Source organism: Lonchura striata, chromosome 31 (assembly GCF_046129695.1).
Source record: "Lonchura striata isolate bLonStr1 chromosome 31, bLonStr1.mat, whole genome shotgun sequence".
NCBI lineage: Eukaryota > Metazoa > Chordata > Aves > Passeriformes > Estrildidae > Lonchura > Lonchura striata.
Window position 1 is genome coordinate 1,196,566 of NC_134633.1, and position 20,786 is coordinate 1,217,351.

The following is a 20,786-nucleotide window of genomic DNA, read 5'->3' on the forward strand; positions in this document are numbered from 1 at the left end:
AGAGAGAGAGGGTACACCCCAAGGGCTAATCTGTCTAGGTTGCTGTCTTCGAGGTATTCCAAGAAATCAGCTTCACTGTTCTTCTGCGAGGATGTGCAGGTGGAGCCAGTTTCTGCCTCCTTGACTTAGGCAACAGCACTGTTGCAAATGGAAGGTGAAGGGCAAGGCCACTCATGGAAGTGTCTGTACAACGAAACCATGTGCTGCACCATCTGCCTTCCACAGGAGCAGGAAAGCAGCTTCAGGATTGCCACGGACAAATACAACAATCACAAAGAGTCGACGTCACAGCAATCAGCTGCGAACTTCTCCATCAGAGCTTTGTGCAGGGAATTCTTCTCAGTGTTGGAGAGCATCATCCAGAGGCGAAAGTGCAGCTGAGCATAAGCCTCCATTGCCTTTCTGTGGGCATCCGGATCTCGGGCCAGGTACTCAAAGAGGTTGAGTGGCTCAACCTTTTGCATTGCTTGTGGCAAGCTGATCTCTGCAGGAAGCTTCTCGTTGCCTAGAACAAAATGGTCCAGGCGTTTCCATTTCAGGCAGAGCTGCATGTATGCCATGATGTCCTACAGCCGCAGTGGAAATTCCTTCCTGCGCCAGTAGACCGGTGGTAAGATGTTTAACACATGCATGACCAGAGTCTTCCAGTTAGAGGTGGAAAAACCTGTGCCGCTCAGCATGCAGGTGAAGAGCTGCAGGTATTTCAGGTGCAACCTCTTACATGGTATCTGCCTGGCAATGTGCTGGAAGAATTTTGCCTCCGCCACAGCGAATGTCTCAGGCCATGCTGTTCTTGTGAGGATGTTGGCCTTGGCGGGCTGACTGCTCACAAGTTTACCGGAGTTGCCTTTCTGGGCCTCTAAGGGCTGGTTGACCACAAAGATGTCATAGTCCCCTTGGCACACCCCAAAAAGCATCTCCACCGACAGGGTCCTCTTGCCTCTGCTCAGCTGGAATTGGCAGGACCGGCTGCAGGGCTGAAACACCAAGTGTGATGAGTATGACTGAGGCACATGCAGCCACGAGCATCTCACCATCTGGAAGAACCAGTGGGAGGTTTTCTCCACATCCAGGTAGGAGCCGGTGCAGAGTGTCTCCAGGAGGCTGCGCTGCTGCTTCCGCCGCAGCTCCTCCTGCGAGTGGTGCAGGAGGCACAACAGCTTCTCGCCCAGCTGCTCGCTCTCACACGTGCACACCAGCTCCACACGGACGCTGAAGGTCCTTGCTGCCGTCTGCCCTGCACTGCTTGGCTCTAGGTGGAAAGTGTGCCCTGGTGGGATTCAGTGGGACCAGCACACGGTACACCCCATCCCACTCATGGGGGCTCCAGCCCTCAAAGGCACTGCCCACCCCAATGGCTACTTGAGGCACCGGATCAAAGCTATTGCTCACGCTGTCCACAAAGACATGCGTGAAGCTCTCCATCAGCTCAGCTGTCACTGAGCAGCCTCTCTCCAGGTCCTCCACAGGCCACTCTATGCCATCCACTAAAAGGATGTCCTTCTCATTCCCAGAATCTTGGGTGTCTTCTCTGTTTTCAATTCCACCACTGGCATTTTCTTCCCTGCCACCATCACTGCCACCTTTTTCACTGGCAGCCACATTACCTTGTTCCTCTTCTTGTCTATCATTATTCTTGTTTCCCTCCACATTCACATCAGCCTGTTATTCATCCTTGTTTCTATCATTGCCATCTTCTGCTATCACATCCTTATTTACTTCCTCAGGTGCAGGAAAACCACTATGGGCAATTTCATTCCCACATTGATTACTATCTTCCTGCCCAGTCCAGTCTTTACTTCTTGGGTCATTGGCCCATCTGCTTTCCTGCACCTTCACATCCATGTATTCTTCTGTTCCATCTACATTGTCTTCACCTTCATTTACATCAGTGTTTTTGCCTGCCTTTATAGTAACACTATTGTTTTTTTCTTCATTTCCTTCTCCTTCTTCCTTTCCAGTGTCCTTGTCTTGGTCCACCTGTACATCCTTGGTTTTTTCTTCATTTGCTTCTCTAGATCTTCTTTATTTCCAGCAACATTGCCAGGTTCTTCTTCATTTCCTTCAGTGGTAGTGTCTCCTGGCATATCCCCATCACTCTGTCCTTCTTTCTTTAAGTGATAGCCATTGTCGACATCGCTGTCTTCCTTCACATCATAATTGCCACTGTTGACATCGCTGTCCTCCTTCATCTTCACATCATAATTGTCTTCAGTGGCATCATCCTTGTTGCCATCATCTGCAGCCACAGGACTGCCTTCTCTGTCATCTTCAGTGCCACTGTTTTCTGCCTCCAGAGTCATATCTCTGTCTTCTTCACCTTCCTCTGGATCAGCGGTGTCTTCTTCCTGTTCAGTTATTCTCTCATCTCCCAAGGTCTTGCGGGAGCTCTGGTCCTTGCTGATGCTGCTGGCCTCACAGCTCCTTCTCCTGCAGCCCAGCCACAGGCCCAAGAGGAGCAGGATGCCAGCAAGAACCCAGAATGGCCACTGCTGCAGGGCACCAAAGAGCATGGCTCCCCAGCCCTCATCCTGCTGCTGCAGGGGCCCCTGCTCCAGCTCCTGCATCAGCCGGGCCATCTCACGGTCCAGCAGCTCCTGACGCTCCCACGTTCTCTGGTGCGTGGCCTCATCCAGCCCATACCCAGCTGGCTGGGGGTACTGGATCAGGCTTTGCACAAGCACAAACAGCAGTGACAGTAAAGCCATGGTCTGCAGGAGGACACACAGGAGGGGCTCAGTGGGGCCGGAATGGAGGCAGTGAGGGGCAGGAGTGGCAGGGATGTGGTGGCAGGAAGGAAAGGGCCCCCGGCAGCTGGCAAGGCTGCACCGCTGCCCCGCGCGCCCCGCGCCCTCAGCAAGGCGCTGCGCCCGGCGCTGGGCCCTGGAGACGGGGCAGCCCTGGGGACCGGCGCTCCTGTCCCAGCCCTCCTCCAGCCCCCTCTCCCTTCTGCTGTGTACTCACCGCTTGCTGAGGCTCTACTGGGGCAGTGACACCGGCCTGGGGCCTTTTATAGTTGCCCCCATTGTGACACGGCCCCTGTGCTGTCACAGAGCCCAGAGCGCATCACAGGCCAGCCCCGCCCGCCGTTCCAGCCCGGTCATGGAACTCATCATGGCCCCGATGCAGAGAAGAAAGGAACTGAAGTCTTTTTGCGTTTCAGGCTCTCTTATGTAGTTTGTCTCACAGCCACACGGCACTCCCCCTACCCCAGACTGGATGTGAGACTTCAAAAGGTGATGCATGTCATCTGCATCCTGTTCTGTTCAGCGCTTGAGACAAAACACCTCAACACCTCTTTCTGCTGCTGCTGGAAGGGGCAGATGAGATGGCTTGAGCTATGCTTGTAGGAAGCTACCAAAACAGTAATAGCCTCTTCAGCTGCACACTCACTAGGCAGAGGAATTTACCTCAAGGCACATGTTGGACCTGAAGGCACATCTGGAAGTGAAAAAGCATCTTGAGAAAAAATATCTGCATTTAGTCTCAGAGGAAGAATTTGAGCCACCTCAGAGCATTTCTGTTTTGTTCTATAATTTTGGGGTTGGCGGCTTTTTTTTTTTTTTCTTTTTTTTTTGAGGGCATAATAATTGTAATAAACACTACCAAATGTGAATTTCCCCTCTCCCTTCTTTGATGGAAGACAAGCAATGAAAAAGTGGCAATTGCTCTTTCTCTGCATCTTACTCCAACATTTGCAGTTATTAAAATTTGTATCTTCTTTTCACTAGTCCATCAGTTTGAGGTGATGTCTGCAAATGAATAATAATTTTTCTTACCACTGTATCCTCAGCTTTAAGAGGATTCTCTCCCTTTCATATTCAGATCTTTCATTTTCTGCTTTATGCATCCTTCAAAGACCAGAAGCCTTTTCCCTCTGCTTTTTAATTTACTTAGGAAAAGCACATTAATTAAACAGTTACATTTGGTTGGTTGAAGGTTGCCCATGATATTTATTTAGCTGGAGGTTTATCTGGCTGTCAGAATAACTCACTGGAGAGATCACAATTTTATAACAATGCTGGTCAACCAATGTGACCTTCAACAGGACCACCTGTGGTGAAGCCCGCCTGTGGCACTTATCTCTGCATTTTCTGGCATGATTTTATATGCTACTGCACCTCAGGCACACAGTATGTAACTTCTGTCAAGCCTTCAAGACACTAGAAGTGTGATTCTGGAAATGCTGATAAATATAAAAGATACGACTCAGAGATAGCCATGTTACCTCTTCTTCTAAGGTTTCCAGGCCTGTAAACGAGGGGGGACAGGAACAACCAGACAATCAATTTATGGAACACTGAAAAGGTCAAGATATTGTAATATGCTGTATTGCACTGAATCTATGGGATATTAAAATTCAGATGGTTCATTCCTAGAAAATATTTGCAGTTGCACAAATAGAGAAGCACAGATTTCCACCATGGTGGCAATTACACAAACAAATGGATCTACTCCAATTACAGTTCGAGACAAACATCCTTGTGTGAGCTTCTTTGGAGCTTTTATATTTGGAGTACTGAGTTGTTCCACTCAAGCAGAGGAACTTAACCTGATACCAGGGATGGAAGGCTTCTTCCCTTCTTCTTTCTCATAAACAAGATGATGAGAAAACATTAACAGTCAGATCAACCTCTGCTAACCTTTTAACTTCAGCTGTTGATATGATTAAGTCAGGAGCCTCTGTTAGACTATTTTTACCTCTTATTTTCTTTCTCTCCTTTCTGATCCTTAATTTTTACTTGACATTTCGATTGATTTGTTGGGCTAAGGAATTTTGCCACTATTAGCTTTACTTTGACAAACCTCTCTTATTTTAGCATAGAGGGTCCCAGAAATTTAGCTAGGAGCCATTTTGACATAAGGGAAAGATCAGGTTTCTGGTCTTTGTGACCCTGTACATTTTACAGGCTTTTGAGGAAAAACTCCTTTTCTACAGGATGCAATTTCTAAACCTCTGGACATTGCTAGTCTAATCGACCCTAAGTGGTGCCCAACATTTTTTAAATCCTTATCAAAATCTGGACCTGCAGCTACAACTGAGGCTGCAGCAGGAACACATGGAGCAGAAAGGGTATTATATGTATCTCGCAGAAAATCGTCTTCTCAGTACATCCCTCCTCTCAGTGCTTGCTTATATTAAGCACTGAAAGTCACAGTTCTCTATACACAGCAGAACCTGACTATTTAGAAAGGAAATAATTTAGCCAGCTAACCCAGACAGAGAATTGAGGCATTACTTCAGGAGAAATGAGGAAGGTGATGTCTGCCATTAGTCTTCAGTTACAAGAAGAAATAAATCCTGTCCCAAATTAAAGCAAGAGTTGCAGACCTCTTGCATTGCGACTACAAACAAAGTTGAAAGAGTATTCTGGCAAGAGCTTCTGAATTTAAATAAAGAAATGACACAGGTCACGTGAGAACCAAAGAATGGAAACATTAATAAAGGAAGCAAAACCCTGTCCATGTCACTCCAAGATGTCTTCTGATATCCATGGCAGAATGGTGAATTTGACAGAAACATTTATGTCTGACAGGCAGATATCCAGTTATAGGAAAAAATTCTGTTTGTCTATGAAAACGCAGTTTTCAGTAAAAAAGATGAAAACTAATTTTGAATGTATATAAACAATACAAAATCATTCTTCAGGATATCTTTATGTATCAGGAGGCACATCTTTTATAATACTTTTATTGCTATATTTGCGAATAACTGTTTTGCAGTGCTATTTTAACTCAAATAATTAAGCTTTCCTTCTGTTTTATGTTTAAAAGTTTGGGGTTTTTTGGCATTTGGAAGCAAGTCAACTGGAGAGCATTTTCTGTGCCATCTGAGGTCAAAAGTAACAGCATGGAGTCAGAGAAGGCCATTCAGCAGGCAATTTGTATCCTCAGTTGGGTATCCCTTCTGTAGAATGCAGCTGGTATAAACTATACAGGGTCTGGGGCTACAGAAACAGCAGAAATTAAGAAAGTGAATTTTCTAGAAAAGCTTGAAGTATAGAAAACTTTGAGCATGCTGTTAAAGAAGTTGTGAGTTTGGTTCAGGGGACTGCAGAGTTGATCCCTTCTTCAGTCATATTTCAAATGTTAATACAAGAGGAAATAGATCTTTTGATCACTTTTTCCTGTTAATAATCTGTTTTTAAACACTTCTAATAGATTGTTTTGCACTCATAGTATGATAAAAAACACAATTCTTGAAAAATTCAGCTACATGTGAAAATTAGATTTGGAAAAAATGGTGCTTCTTTACAAGTGTTGAAGTAGTTCTCTCTTCTTTGAGTAACTCCAGCTTTAGAGCAGGTATTTGAAAGCTACTAGTGAATTGTACCTATGTCCTTCACCATTCTAAACAGACATCTTCACTTTGAGCCACTTTGGAAGCCTCAGCTGTTATGTGCAGTGCCTTCTCCATAAATAGCCAAAAGTTAGGGTGCTGGAGACTCCATCTTCACTGAGAAAATCCATTCTAAAACTTGCTGAAACTATTACTATCTAATCCCCAGCTTCTAAAGGTGTTTCTTTTTATCCCCATTCATTCTTTGTACCCAGCCTGAGCTCTGGGGGTGCCGGGGGTTCTGGAGGTCCCATTTATATTCCTAAAGCTGCCATAACCCCCTGGAGGAACTCTCCTGCAAAATTAGTTCTGCTCTCTGAGTCTATGGCTTCCACAATCCCTTTTATTGGAATTATGTCTTTTAGAAATGCCTTAGGAAGTGATCCAGTGGTTGCTGAGCAGTAAGAATTGCTTTTGCCCCCCTGTTAGGTGAGATGGTGTCACCAGAAGCTATTGAAGCCTTCCTGCTCAGGGCATTTCAGTGCCAGGCTCTTACAAGCACACACAGCTGTGCTGGTTGAGCTGACCATGGGGGTAACCTGCGCTTTGTCTGATTCCCTTTCCTCAATAACAGCGTGTCGTGGAACTCTTTTCCCTTCTGCTGCCCTTGAAGAGCCATCCACAAAGACATTTTCTGCCTCAGGCCAGGCAATGTCTCCTGAATCTCCCCCAGGCTGGGTCTGGAGCTGTGTCACTTGAATGCAGTGCTGGGTTTCTTCCCAGCCCCTCTGTGGGCTGTTCAAACAGGAGGCTGGGTTAAACCCTTCCCCTGTGCTCAGTTCTGAATCCTCCTGTGCCACTGAACAAGTTTCACACTGTAATAACCGAGCACTGCTCATCCATTGCGAGGCTCTTTTGCTTATCAAAGCTTGAACTTTATGGCAGACTGGAACAGTTGGAGATCCTGTTGTCATCAGGTTTTGGGCCTTGGTTCCCGCTGAAGCTGTGGCTGCACAATTCTGCAGGCAATGAGGCCACTCTGGCCACTGGGTGAAACATTTTGGCCCAAGAATTCCTTTGGCATGGCCCTGTTTAACATTCCCCTACAATTCCAATTTCTTTTCTGAGTCTGGAAGAGACAGAGCTGAGGCATCAGTATTTTTGGTTGTTCATTTTCTCAAGTTTTGCTCTCTTTCTCCTGTCCATACCACAGCATGGAGGCTGTCTGGGGTTAAAAAGTCCTACAGTGTTCTGGCTGGAACAGAGAATCCTCAATCCAGGCTGTGTAATTCCCTATTTATCCTCAAAATTGTCTCAGCTCCTTTTTGGTCCAGGGAAATGTTACTTCTGAGATTGCCCAGTGCCTCTCTGGGTCAATTCACCAGGAATCTTCAGTCCCACAATTTCCCAAATATTTAACCTTTTTCTCCACCATTTGCCGTTTGTTTTTTTTTTTTTTTTCCCCAATACTCAAAAGATATTTTTAGCCAGGAAATTCAGCCATTTCACTGGGGCTTTGTCTACCACTTGTTCTTGTCCTCCTCATTGGAGACATCTGATTCCCTGACTGGCAGGATAGGAGTGCTGTAGGGAGACATCCCTGGCTCCAAGAGCCCTGCCTTTAGCAGGGACTCCATACCAGGCTGTGAGCCCTTCCTTCCCTCCCCTGGAACAGGGTGTTGCTTTTAGACACCACTTGTCCTGGTTGCTTCCAAGTAATTTGGAGAGGCTCCACGTCAAATTTTCCCTCTTTCCCTGGGGCTGCCCACACCTCTGGGTTCCCTTCAGCACAGGCCTTGCCAGACATTTGACACAAAGGTACAGCAGCAATAGCATCTGTATCACCTTTTACAATATTACAATGCCACCATCAAATTCCTTCCTAGTCAATTACAATCAGAGTAGGAAGAAAAAGAAATTAGTTTATTTCAAACCTAACCCCCACAGCTCCTAACAGTGATTGAACAAATGATACCAGCTCAACTTTCCCATTTATTCCCTTAATAATGAAAACATTCCTTTACAATTTTCCCCCCTTAGGTGTAAGATTCAGAGTGGATGGAGAGGCCCCTGTGTCCATCAGGAGAGGCCTCCTCTGGATGCAGACGCAGCCTGAATGTTCTCCAGGGCTCCAGTGTGGTGGGTCCCCGGTGGGATGGGAGCTCAGAGAGCCCTGACAATCCATGTCCATGCAGGGCTGGACTTGCTCCTGCTGAGGGTGCTGCTGTCTGTGCTTGCAGTGTCCTTGTGGGCTGCAGCTGGAGCCCTGACTCCTTCCCAGGGCCTGTTTGGGTGGGCTCTGCCCTGGCCAGGAGGGCAATGCCTCTGCCAGGTGCTTGTGGCCAACCCCATCATGCCCTGGATGCTGGGGCCCCCTTGGGCCCTGGGGTTGATCCCTCAGGGGCTGTGGGAACTCTGCCATGGCCTTTGCCTTCAGCTTGGCCTTTTGGTCATCCCTTCTTGCCTTCAGCTGCTGTGCCTTTGTGCCCAAGTGCTGCAGGGCCTTCTTGTGCCACTCCTGCAGCCCCGGTCACTGCCTGTGGGTGCTCATCCTCTGAGAGCTGCTGAGCTTTCTGCAAAACCTTTCCTTTCTGCAGGGACCCAAAGCAAATCCTTAACAGCAAATCCTGATCCTTCCATGTGCACTCTGCATTTCCCAGCTGTTCCTTTGTTTTCCCCCTTGTGCTCAGGGTCCCTGCACAGCCCGTGTGGCAGAGCCGGTGCCTGTCCTGCCGCAGTGTCCAAAGGCGGCCCCCCCGGCGGGCAGGGCCGGCAGCTCCCTGGGGCCGGGCAGCGGCCGGGGCGTCCCGCAGCCTCCTGGGGGCCGGGGGCCACTGCCGGCCCTGCCCGGGGCTGGTGGGGTCAGGCAGCGCCCGGCGCTGAGCCCCGGCTGCCCCACAGCCCCGGCCCGGCCCCGCAGCTCCCCACAGGCCCCAGCCCGTGCTCCCGGTGCCGCACCTCTGTGCCCGGTGCTGCCGCTGCCACCGCAGAGAAACCCCTGGCATCCTGACCTCCTGCTTTTCCTCTCCTGGAAACCGGGGATGGAAAGGATCTGGATCAGCTGGCAAATTTCGAGAATAGGACCCTGCTGAAAATCATCCCAATCCTGAGTATTTTTCTCCTTCTCCTCTTTTCCGTCATCCTTTTTCTTACCACATAGATTCCTCCTGCTGCCTCTTGCTGTAATGATATTGCTGCACACTCCCCTTCACCTGATCCCTTCCCAGCACACCAACACCCTCCATTCCCTTGTTTTCCAAATGCCTTCTCAATTTCCCTTATTTCCTCCCTGGGTGTCCATGTCCTTAATTATCTGTGGGGGAATGTGCAAACTACCTCAGCATTCTCGCAAGGGACCCTTCAGAGACATTTTGCGATCATCATCCCTTTGGCCGGGACCCCTCCCTGGCTTTCCCTTTTCTCCCCTCCATGGGTGCCCTGCCATGTTCACTCCCCGAGGATCCCAGGGCACTCACTGATGAGATTTTCAGTGCTCTCTCCCTGCTGACTCTTCACAGACCCCCCTGATGTGTCACTCGTCTGTCTCCTGGTCACTCCCGGGTCCCCAATCAATCCCCGGTGCCACCGCCAGCCAAGGGAGCTGATCACCCAAAGTGGGTGAGGCACCTTCAGCTGCACTCCCTGCCCGCCGCCCCGGACAGTGTTGGAGGACACAGCCTCCTTTTCATCCTAATTCTCCTGGCCACATCTTCCTCTCCCTTTCCGCATTGACTGAAGTACTTGAGAGGTACAGACTTCCCAATCCACCTACTACATACTCCCATAATATGCTTCCTGTTTTTATATAGCAAATGATATTCATGGCTCTGTTAAGTCTTTGTTTTTTTTCTGGAACTTCTGAGCAGGACTTTGGCTGAGGAGCAGTCTGTGTCATCAGTTAATAACATTTTCTGAGACAGATTGTGTCTGCTGTCACTTCCTTATATACAGGTCCCTGGCCCTATCTCCGAGCAGACTCACAGCATCTGTTTGTAAAGACACTTTCCTGTTGTTCCTTTCATGGGTCCCCCGTTTGTGGGACATCCCCCCTGGAGCAGGGTGTCCCCTCTGTGCTGCAGCCCCAGCGCTCAGGCCGAGCTCAGCCAATCAGAGCCCGCGGCGCTGATGACTCACCAGTTGCCAGGCAGACTCGCAGCTCCCCGCGTTCCCCACCTGGACCCCACCTGCGCCCCCCCTCGGCCCCATGGCCCCCGCGAGGGGAATTTGGGGAGGTGGGAGTGGGGCAGCGCCAAGGCCGGGCCCCCCCGCGCTGTCCTGGCGGGAGCGGCTGCAGTGGGGACCGAGTGCGGGCGGGAGCGGCCGAGAGCCCAGCGCTGCCCCAGCCCGACCTGCCCCAGCTCCATCCCTGCCCTCTGCTGGGATGCTGTGGGTGTGGGGGGAAGAGGGAGCCGGCAGTGGGTGCTGGGCCTGGGGGCAGGAGGAGAAGGGAAGGAGGAGCAGGCTTGAGGAACAGAATGGTCAAACGATGCACGTGGCAGGAGAGGGTGGGATTGTGCAGGAGAAGGAGGAATAGCAGGAGGAAGAGGGGTGTGAGGAAGAGTAGAGACACAAGAGGAGGAGGAGAAGGAGCAGAAAGAGGAAGCAGCAGAAGGTTCCACCCCTCCCTGTGTCTGCAGCCTCCCCCCAGCCCAGGAGTGCTGCTCCCTCCACATGCAGCAGGTGATTGTGGAGGGGGATCCATGATTTTCACGGGGTGAATCTTGGTGTTTCTGAGCTTTCTTGGGCTAAATGCTGGTGCTTTGGTTTTATGTGGCAGCTGAATATTTATATTCTGGAGGAGGTTTTTCCTGAGTTGTGATGTTTAGGGAGTTTTTGATTTGTGTCTTGGAAGTTTGTGGTATTTTTGGGCTGAATCTTGGTGTTTTGGAGGTTCTTACAGAAACAGGATTCCCAATGACTTCTTGAGGTGAACTTGGGCAAGGTGGAACCTCCAGTCCAAGGTGCTCTTCTGTTGTTTTTTCCCCAAACCAGGATTTGTCATACCCAGAGTTTGCCTGGATGGAGGAGGAAAAGTCCCGGATATGCTGCAGGAGGAGGAGCTGCAAACCCAGCCCAGGGAGCTGCGGGGAGGAAAGAGCCCCACTGAGCCAGGAAGGCGGGCGGAGATCCAGGCGGAGCTCGGAGCTGGTGGAGAAGCCTCATGGCAGGGAGAAGCCCCACAAGTGCTTGGAATGTGGGAAGGGTTTCAGCCAGAGGTACCACCTGATCCGGCACCAGAGGATCCACACTGGGGAGAGGCCCTATGAGTGTGGAGAGTGTGGGAAGAGGTTTCAGACCAGCTCCAATCTCCTCAGTCATGAGCGGATTCACACAGAGGAGAGGCCCTTCCGCTGCCCCGACTGCGGGAAGGGCTTCAAGCACAACTCCAGCCTCACCATGCACCTGCGCATCCACACCGGGGAGAGGCCCTACAAGTGTGGGAAGTGTGGGAAGTGTGGGAAGTGCTTCAGACACATGTCTGGCCTGATCCAGCACCAGGTGATCCACACTGGGGAACGGCCCTATGAGTGCTTGGAATGTGGGAAGAGCTATGGGCGTAGCTGTGCCCTGAGAAGACACCAGCGCATCCACACTGGGGAGAGGCCTTACGAGTGTCCCCAGTGTGGGAAGAGGTTTCATACCAGCTCCAATCTCCTCCTTCATGAGCGGATTCACACAGAGGAGAGGCCCTTCCGCTGCCCTGACTGCGGGAAGGGCTTCAAATACAACTCCCACCTCACTGTGCACCGGCGCATCCACACTGGGGAGAGGCCCTACGAGTGTGGGAAGTGTGGGAAGGGCTTCTCCAGGAGTTCTCACTTGACCCAGCACCAATGGAGGCACCACTAAGGGAAGCCCTGTGAGTGCACCACGTGAGGGAAGAGCTTGGAGTGAGGGAAGAGCTTGGAGTGAGGGAAGAGCTTGGTGAGCTGCTGCAGCTCCATCCCCCATGGGAGGATCCGGGCTGGATGATCCCCAGTGACCCACGTTGGGCAGAGCCCTGGTGTCCCCGAGTAAAGCAATGGAGCTGATAAAGGGGCCCGACATCTGAGGCCTGACTGAGCAGAAACTGTGGGAGACACAGACACATTTGAAGTCTCCCTGGGCAAGAAGACTGGCCAAGCAACATGGTGTGAGACTTTGTGATAAGATAAATGTTCCCAGGTGATGTGATGTCACAAGGAATATGTAACCAATGGGAAATTGTTACCAAAAACAGAGCCCTCTACAAGCACCATACAAGTAAATCCCTGTATAAACACCTGGTACACTCAGTAAAATTGGCTTTGCTCTAAACTCGGATGTCCCCGTCTCTCCATGGTGGATAACCCTGTTGTGGGTGATCCCCGTTGGGCGGGGGGAAGGTGCTGGAGGGATTTCTTTCCCTTCTCCTGGTGCTGCCGTGGTTTGGTTGGTAATAAATTCCCTCCCTGTGCCCAGGCTGGGTCTGTTGTCCCCGTGCCGGTGCTCGGGGCGGGATCTCTCCCGTTCCTTCTCTGCACTGCCGGGCCTCTCCTCAGCCAATGAGAGAACGCGGTGGAGAAGAGTCAGCCAATCAGCGAGAGCGGGGCTGATGACTCACCAGTTGCCGGGCAGACCCGCAGCAGGCAGTGTTCCCCACCTGGACCCGCCCTCCCTGCCCAGGGCCGGCCCCGCCGTGGGGTCCCCCCAAGTCCCTCCCCAGTGCCCCCATGAACTGGGCTGGGTTTAACTGGGAAGCTTTACTGGGAACACTGGGAGCAGGCGGGCAGGGGCAGAGTGATAGCACGCCTGGGGGGACACTAGACCCCCCCAAAATCACCGTGGGGATGGAGTGGGGGGTCCTGGCTGGGCCCGAGGCCACGGGGAGCGGCTGCGACCGCCGGCGGCTCAGGAGCTCTGTGGGCAGAGAAAAGGGGGTGACACCGGGCTGGGGGCCCCGGGGAGCACACACACTCCAGGGGAGGGGGGACACGACTCACGGGACCCCCCAGACTCTTGCGCAGGTAGAACCCGATCCCCAGTGTCAGGAAGACAAAACCCAACTCGGGAGTCTCAGTTCCTGTCAGCATCTTGCTGCGGCAGCATCCGGCAGCATCTCTGGGGGTCCGCAGTAGTCAGGATCTCCCAAAAACTCTCACAGACACCCAAAGGCCCTCCAAGCACCCTCCTGGTTGTTCCTAACCCACTTAGGATCCCCTGAAACCTCCCTCTTGATCCCTTCCTGACCTCCCCAGGACCCACCAAAGCCCCTCCTGTCCCTCTCAGGATCCCACAGCCTCCTTCCAGTTGCCCACACTGCCCCAGGACCCCAAAACTCTCTCCCAGTCCCTTCCCAGTGCCCACCAGGACACCCAGAACCCCATCCCACCTTCCCCAGTATCCTTCAAATGCCTTCTTAGCCCTTTCAAACCCACAACCTCCTCTCCCAGTTGAAACCAGGCTCTCTCCAACTCCCTCCCAGGTGGTCCCAGCACATTCCAGTGGCTCTCCCAGCACCCCCAGTTCCTCCCCCATACCCCAGTGTCGGCTCACAGGGTGCTCCAGGCTGACGTTGTTGGCAGGTGGAGGTGAGCCTGGCCCGGGTTTGGGTTTCCAGCAGCACCAGGAGCTGGTGGGTCCAGTCCCCATTGGGGACCACGTCGGTGGCCACCACAGAGATCTCCTGCTGGCCCTGGAACCACCTCAGCTGGATGGGAACAGGCGGCCGGGCCCGGGCCGGGAGCTCGAGGGCAGCAGAGAGATGGACACGCTGGGGGGCACTGGGAGAGAGTGGGTGTAACAAATAAAAAGGTCTTTGTTCATCAAAATGAGTGTTAAAGGAGATAAGAATTAGAATGGAGTAGGGAATACAACTAGCATAGAAGACTGTGTAACTAATTATATACAAGTTAACTTTTAGGCTAAGGGCAATCTGCAAGGAAGATAAGGAGCCTTCATTCCTATGACCACCAAGAGCAGAAAAAAAAGACCCCCAGCAACCAATTGCACCGGTGCAGAGTGCATAGAGAGAAAATACGTCAACCGGAAATAAAAAGGGACTATAAAAACAAAAAGGTAAAAGGGGGAAGGTGCGCCGTGGCGGAGCAGAGGCTCCCTGGCCACCCAGCGCTGTTCTTTTGCTTAATACCGCTTGCTTAATAAATTCTTGTTAATTGATTTATCTATAATTAGCCTCCCCAATTGAATTTGTCTATAACAAATTTAGTGATGTGACTCAGATAAGGGAAAATGGGTGGGAATTCCTAATCAGGGAGGCGCCTTGCTGCCTTTTCAGCAGCCCTGGTGCAGGCTTTTCCTTCCCAGACCCTTACTGACGAACCCAAATTTGGTATTAAGCAAAAGGGATACCAGTAACCCCATAATCTTTGTGCACGAAGACGGGCGAAGACGCAGGACAGCGTGAGTATAAAAGTGGGGATCCGCTGGGTTGGGCTGGGATCCCAGGACATAACGCGTGAGACGTCCTTGTAGGACGAGGCACGGGCAGAGCTCTGAGTAGTGCGGTTTGCAGAGCCCGCAAGGGGCTGGGCACGAACAGGGGCCACGAGTGTGTGTGTGCCTGAAGGTGTCCTGGGAGATGGGACAGAGGAAAAGCAAGCTCTCTGCTTCCATAGGGATGGGGACCCGGTAACGCTTCCCCAGATCCCCCCTGACAGTCCATTAGGTCTAATGATAAAATCTTGGGATGAATATCCTTCAAGGAAAGGGAAGGCTAGGGCAAAAATGATACATTATTGTATAAAAGAATGGGGAGGAAAACAAATCTGTAGTGATAATTTATTTTGTCCAGTGTTTGGAAACTTCAAGGACTGGATTTGCCAGGCATTAAACATTTATGTAAACTCCAAAGAACCTTTTGATATGGAAGAGAGCAAGTATGCTGCTCTCTGGATAGTGGGGGAAACAAGAACAAAACTTTTTGCCTTAAGCACTCAGGGAGGGAAAAAGAAAAATAAAAAGCCTGAGGAAGTTCCAAATGCACCCTCTCTACCATACATACATCCTCCTCCTCCACCCCCACCAGCACCACCCGCAGTCTACCCCGATTTAGATCAAGGGGGAGATTTTGATAACTAAGAGGTAGAAATCTCGGAGCCAGTCCCTGAGGAAAATCGCTGCGTTACTTGTAGCCTAACAAGGGGGGAAAGAGAAAGGGAAGGGCAAGCTCTATATCCATGAAGGGAAGTAGCTTTGGGAATGATCCCTAACCCCAGTGCTGGTCAGCAGGGACAACCAACCCAAATTCTGGGAATAGGTTATATGGAGGTACCTCTCAACTCAGGAGATGTGAGGGAGTTCAAGAAAGAAATGGGAGCATATGGGCCAAACCTTAAAGGAATTTTCTGACCCTATAGCATGGGACTTCCCATGTGAACAAATTCAGAATCCAGCTGAGGTGGCAGAGTACTTTAAAGAGAAATGCCATGTTGAGTCTAAGGAGAAAAAGATCATTGCAGTGAGCTGGGTCCTGGCTGGTGCTTATCGCACCCTGCTAGATACTGTAGGGAAGCAGACAGAGGAAGGGGGGCAGGGAGATAAATCAGCAGCTATCCCAGTCACTCAGGCTGCAGCCAACAGCCCCGGCTCGAAACCAGCAGCTAAACCAGACCGTGAGCCTAAGCCAGCAGCTAAACCAGACCGTGAGCCTAAGCCAGCAGCTAAACCAGACTGTGAGCCTCAACCAGTGGCTGTTGCTATGAGCACAATGGGCCAGTGATGCCTCAGGCCATCAGGGCAGAGATGCCACCTACAAGTGGGCATGAGACCAAGGGGTGGATCTAACCATGGACAGTGTTTCCCAGGTTATCCATGACTGTAAGACATGTGCTGCCATCACAGGCCAAGCAGGTGAAGCCCCTGTGGTATGGTGGGCGGTGGTCCAAGTACAGCTATGGGGAGGCCTGGCAGATTGACTATATCACACTGCCCCAGACATGCCAAGGCAAGCGCTACGTGCTCACCATGGTAAAAGCCACCACTGGATCGTTGTAAACCTACCCTGTGTCTCATGCTACAGCCCGTAACACCATCCTGGGCCTTGAAAAGCAGGTCCTTTGGAGGCATGGTACCCCTGAGAGGATTGAGTCAGAAAATGGGACTCATTTCAAGAACAGCCTTATCAACACCTGGGCTAGGGAACATGGCATTGAGTGGGTGTACCACATCCCAAACCATGCACCAGCTGCAGGCAAAGGGGAGAGGCACAATGGACTCTTAAAAACAACCTTAAAAGCATTGGGTGGGGGATCTTTCAAAAATTGGGAGCAACATTTAGCAAAGGCCACCTGGTTAGTTAACAGCCAAGGTTCCACCAATCGAGCAGGTCCTGCCCAGTCTGAGCCCCTGAATAGAGGAGATGGAGATAAAGTCCCAGTGGCACATGCCAGAGGTTTGTTAGGGAAATCAGTGTGGATCAATTCCGCCTCGAGTACAGACAAATCCATTTGTGGGATTGTCTTTGCTCAGGGACCAGGTTGTACATGGTGGATAATGCAGAGAGATGGAGCAACACAATGTGTACCTCAGGGGGGTCTGACTGTGGGGTGAGACTCGTGCAAATATCACTGTTTGCTGGATGTTACTGCCAGTGTCTGTACACGAAAACATACAGACATGAGACAGAAAGAAATGTGTAAGTATCAAAGGTTTGAGCAAGTGAAGTAGAAGGAAATGTGTAAGTGTCAAAGGTTTGAGCAAGTGAAATAAAAGAAATGTGTATGAGTAAGTGAAAGATGGAAGTTTTAACTTGATGGAGTTTTTACATGATGTTGAAGATATGGAGATAAGGGGTGGAATGTCCGAGGGTGATGTTATGGTGTTTGTATCTCCAATCGTGTGTTCTGTTTATGTTTGATATTATGTTCTGTGCTTTCAGAACTGACTCAGAAAGTGAAGGTTTGTTTTGCCTTGTTATCAGCCGGCTCACCTCCCCCCATGCTCTGCTGTCTAGAAGAGGCCAGTGTTGACTGACTTGCTTTCTTTTGCTTGCTGGCTTTTGCTTGCTTTGCTTTGCTTTTTTTCTTGCTTTTGCTTTTGCCTTTGCTTTTTAAATTAGTTTAGCTAAGCAGTCCAATTCTTTCCCTGGACTGTTTCTTTTCCCTTTCCCTTTCCTGAATACCATCTAGCCTGCTCTGGACTGGGACCCTCTAAACACCGAGGAGCACCGGGAGCCTGCGCACTGTGATCTGCAGCAGCCATCCCCAGGGCCCGGAGCAATCCCCAGCGCCCAGACCCGGGCGACCACTCCCAGGAGAGACTTCCTGGATTTGTCATCTCTTCAGAGTGGTGAAAGAGTTTTGTTGTCATCTGGTGTTGTTCATTTTTTTACTGCTGGGAAGGGTTTTGTTTGTTAAATAAACAGGTTCTTTTCCACTTCTCTCAGAGAAAATTCTTCCTGAATCAGGTGGGTGGGGAGGGGCCATGGGGGTTTGTTTTCTGGGGGCTCCTTCCAGAGGTTTTTCTCCCAAATTTGCCCTAAACTAGGACAAATATTTTGCTGCCCATCTCGTAGCTAGTGAGAGTGAAAAAAAATCCCTGTTCTAATCATATTTTGGTCCCAATTACTTTGTGTTAGTATGGAGCAGTTACTGGCTTTGTTGTTTGAATTCATAGTGTCTTTTAGAGTGGAGGCCTGTATGTGTTTCTGATCCCTAGGGCTTTTTTGAGATCTTAATCCCTCTATGGTCCCTAGGATTATTTTCTTATCCAGGAATAGATCTGGTATTGTCCCTAATACCTAGTTTTTGCAGTAGAAGGGCACTGACGAGAATATCCATTGGGCTGTGCTAGGGTGTGATGGCATCCAGGGGGTTTATGAAGGTGCTGAAGTCTGTTCCAGGAATGCATGGCTCATAGTCATGGTTGTGCAGCTAGTTTGTTAGAGGGGAAGCAGGGGATGAGGCTTTTCAGCTGTTGCTTTCCTTCTTCTCCTCTGAATCTCTTAGCTCCCTATTAAAGAATGTTCCGTTTCCCCTGACTGTTAAAGAGACCATCTTCCTGGTGTTTAATCTGGTAAGCTTTCTCTATATAGTCTGCAGTCTCTCTAGAATGAGGGCTGAGATTTCTAGAGAGGCTGAAGAGACCCCTGACCCAGGAGTAGACCCAGGTGTGAGAAATCCTGAGTGGTGTGGGAAATGGGGGGGGGGCGGGATTTGGCACATAGACCGTTTTCCCACATTCAAATTGATTTTACTGATTTGCCTAAAGTAGGAAGGTATCAACACTTATTGGTGATAATAGATCACTTGACTCACTTTGTAGAGGCATTCCCTACCTCCAGGGCAACTACACAAACAGTAGTAAAAATACTACTAGAAGAGATAATCCCCTGCTCTGAACTAGCAGAAGTAATAGACTCAGACAGAGGGCCACACTTTGCCTCCAAAATAATTAAACAAGTAGTTACAGCTTTAGGAACAAAGTGGCAATATCATACTCCCTGGCATCCACAAAGCTCAGGTAAAGTGGAAAGGGTAAATGGGAAAATTAAGAAACAACTAACTAAATTTATGTATAAAACACAGTTATCCTGGGTAAAATGTTTACCTTTAGACTTGTTAAATATAAGAACTCAGCCCAGAACCGATATTGGAATCTCTCCATTTGAAATGCTTTATGGGATGCCGTATGACATGGATTCTCCTATAGATCACCCTGAAATAAGTAATCAACAAATTAACCAATATGTCATGCAACTTATGAAGGCTCGGGAAGGGCTTAGGAGAGCTGGGTACTAGTGCAACAACCTCCTTTAGACCTAGCAATCCACAATATAAATCCTGGTGATAAGGTGTTAATAAGAAACCTAGAAAGAAACCTCACTAACCCCAAATTGGCAAGCCCCCTATGTTGTTTTACTCACAACAGAAACTGCAGTCAGAACCGCCGAGGAGGGATGGACCCATGCGAGCCGAATAAAGGGACCGATTCCTGCTGCTGCCGAAGAGCCCTGGAGAATAACCAGCCAGCCCGGGGACCTTAAGGTCCCATTTAAATGGACTGAATGGACTCAGTAAGAATTGTACGAACCAGCTGGTAGAGTGAGATATTGGACTATGGATATCCGATAACTAATGATTTTAGAGTATATTGTACAAATAAGGATTGTAATTGTTACCTTTTTGTATGCTATATTTGTAAAATTTGCAGGAACGGTGGTGGGTCCATAGTTACAGAGGCACTCCTCCTAGGGATATTTGTAAAGGTGTTATCAGTTAGAAAGAGAACTGACAGAGTCAGTCCTAAGGATTGGAGTAGAGAACGGGACCCTACCAAGGGAATCCCAAGAGTGGTGGGAAGTGTTTACTAAGGGGGCCAGACCTGAAAATTGTTGTTTCCACTCCAATGAACCAATTCCCTTAATTGTTCAAATTATAAAAGGGAATTGCTGGAAAACTTTACCTGGGATTCAGTGTGACTCACCACAAGTGAAGGATAAAAGCTGGGAATCATTCAAAAAGAGGCAACAAAAACAGAGTAAGGGTCCTCCTGAAGAATATCCTTGCTGCTGAGAAGATGGTGCGCCTCGCGGCTCGGAGCAACCGAGTCGGCGAGTGAGGCAGAGGGATAAGTGGTGGAGGAAAGAGCCCTCAGACTGGGACAATTCAAAGTATTTCAAGAACTGCCTCAAGGATACTGATCTCCCAAGGGTAAAGATGAGCCCAGCAATAACATGTCAAAACAAACACTGGGAATGGGGAGATAATGATAATCAAATCCTGGGGCAGTTTGGACTCCACCCTTGCTGGCAAATTCTGTGCATATTAGTTATATGTTGTACCTGGCCTGGTCAAGGGGACTATGCACACCAGCCATTTAATTGGACTCTGACCAAAACAGACCAAGGGAAAGTTGTTAAGCATAATGCCACCACTGTAGCTCCCATTTTTTTGTTACTAACAAAGACTTGATAAACTCTATGTGGGGATGGAGTAAACCTGAACTCCAGGCTACAGATTGGTGTCCTAGTTCCAATCCTGGGAGGGGATATTGTCATTATCCTGGGGAATATCTGTGTGGGTATTGGGGCTGTGAAGCCATAGCAACCGCCTTGGCTGTCACCCATCCAGATAAATTTTTAAAGACCTCATGGTACCCTGAGGGGTGTAAAATTACGGGGTATGGCACTCAAGGAGAAATTCTGTATAAGGGGGATTGCAGGTCCCGTAACATTGTTGTTACTAAGTTTAACTTTCAGACCTTACATTTTTAATAAAATCATAGACATTGTAAAAGGAAGATTAGAGGCAGCTCATCTAATGCTTATTCGAGATAGGTAAGGAAACATTGCCCAGGGACTTAGAAGTAGATGAAACCCTGGTCTTAAGCTACCAAGAGTTAAAGCGTTTTAATGAACAAATTGGTAAAGAGAAAAAGGGGGAATTGTAATAAATAAAAATGTCTTTGTTCATCAAAACAAGCGATAAAGGAGATAAGAATTTGAACTGAGTAGGGAATGCAACTAGCATAGAAGACTGTGTAACTAATTATATACAAGTTAACTTTTAGGCCAAGGACAATCTGC

The 20,786-nt window shown here is 49.5% G+C and overlaps 1 protein-coding gene across 1 annotated transcript; it reads right to left on the reverse strand.

Annotated features, from left to right (window-relative positions):
* Positions 1-269: 269 nt before the first annotated feature.
* Positions 270-1,429, reverse strand: LOC144247710 (inositol 1,4,5-trisphosphate receptor-interacting protein-like 1). The gene is given in 2 exon segments (XM_077789142.1): positions 270-1,278; positions 1,280-1,429. Coding segments are annotated over 2 exon segments (1,155 nt in total). The 5' UTR covers positions 1,426-1,429.
* Positions 1,430-20,786: the final 19,357 nt, after the last annotated feature.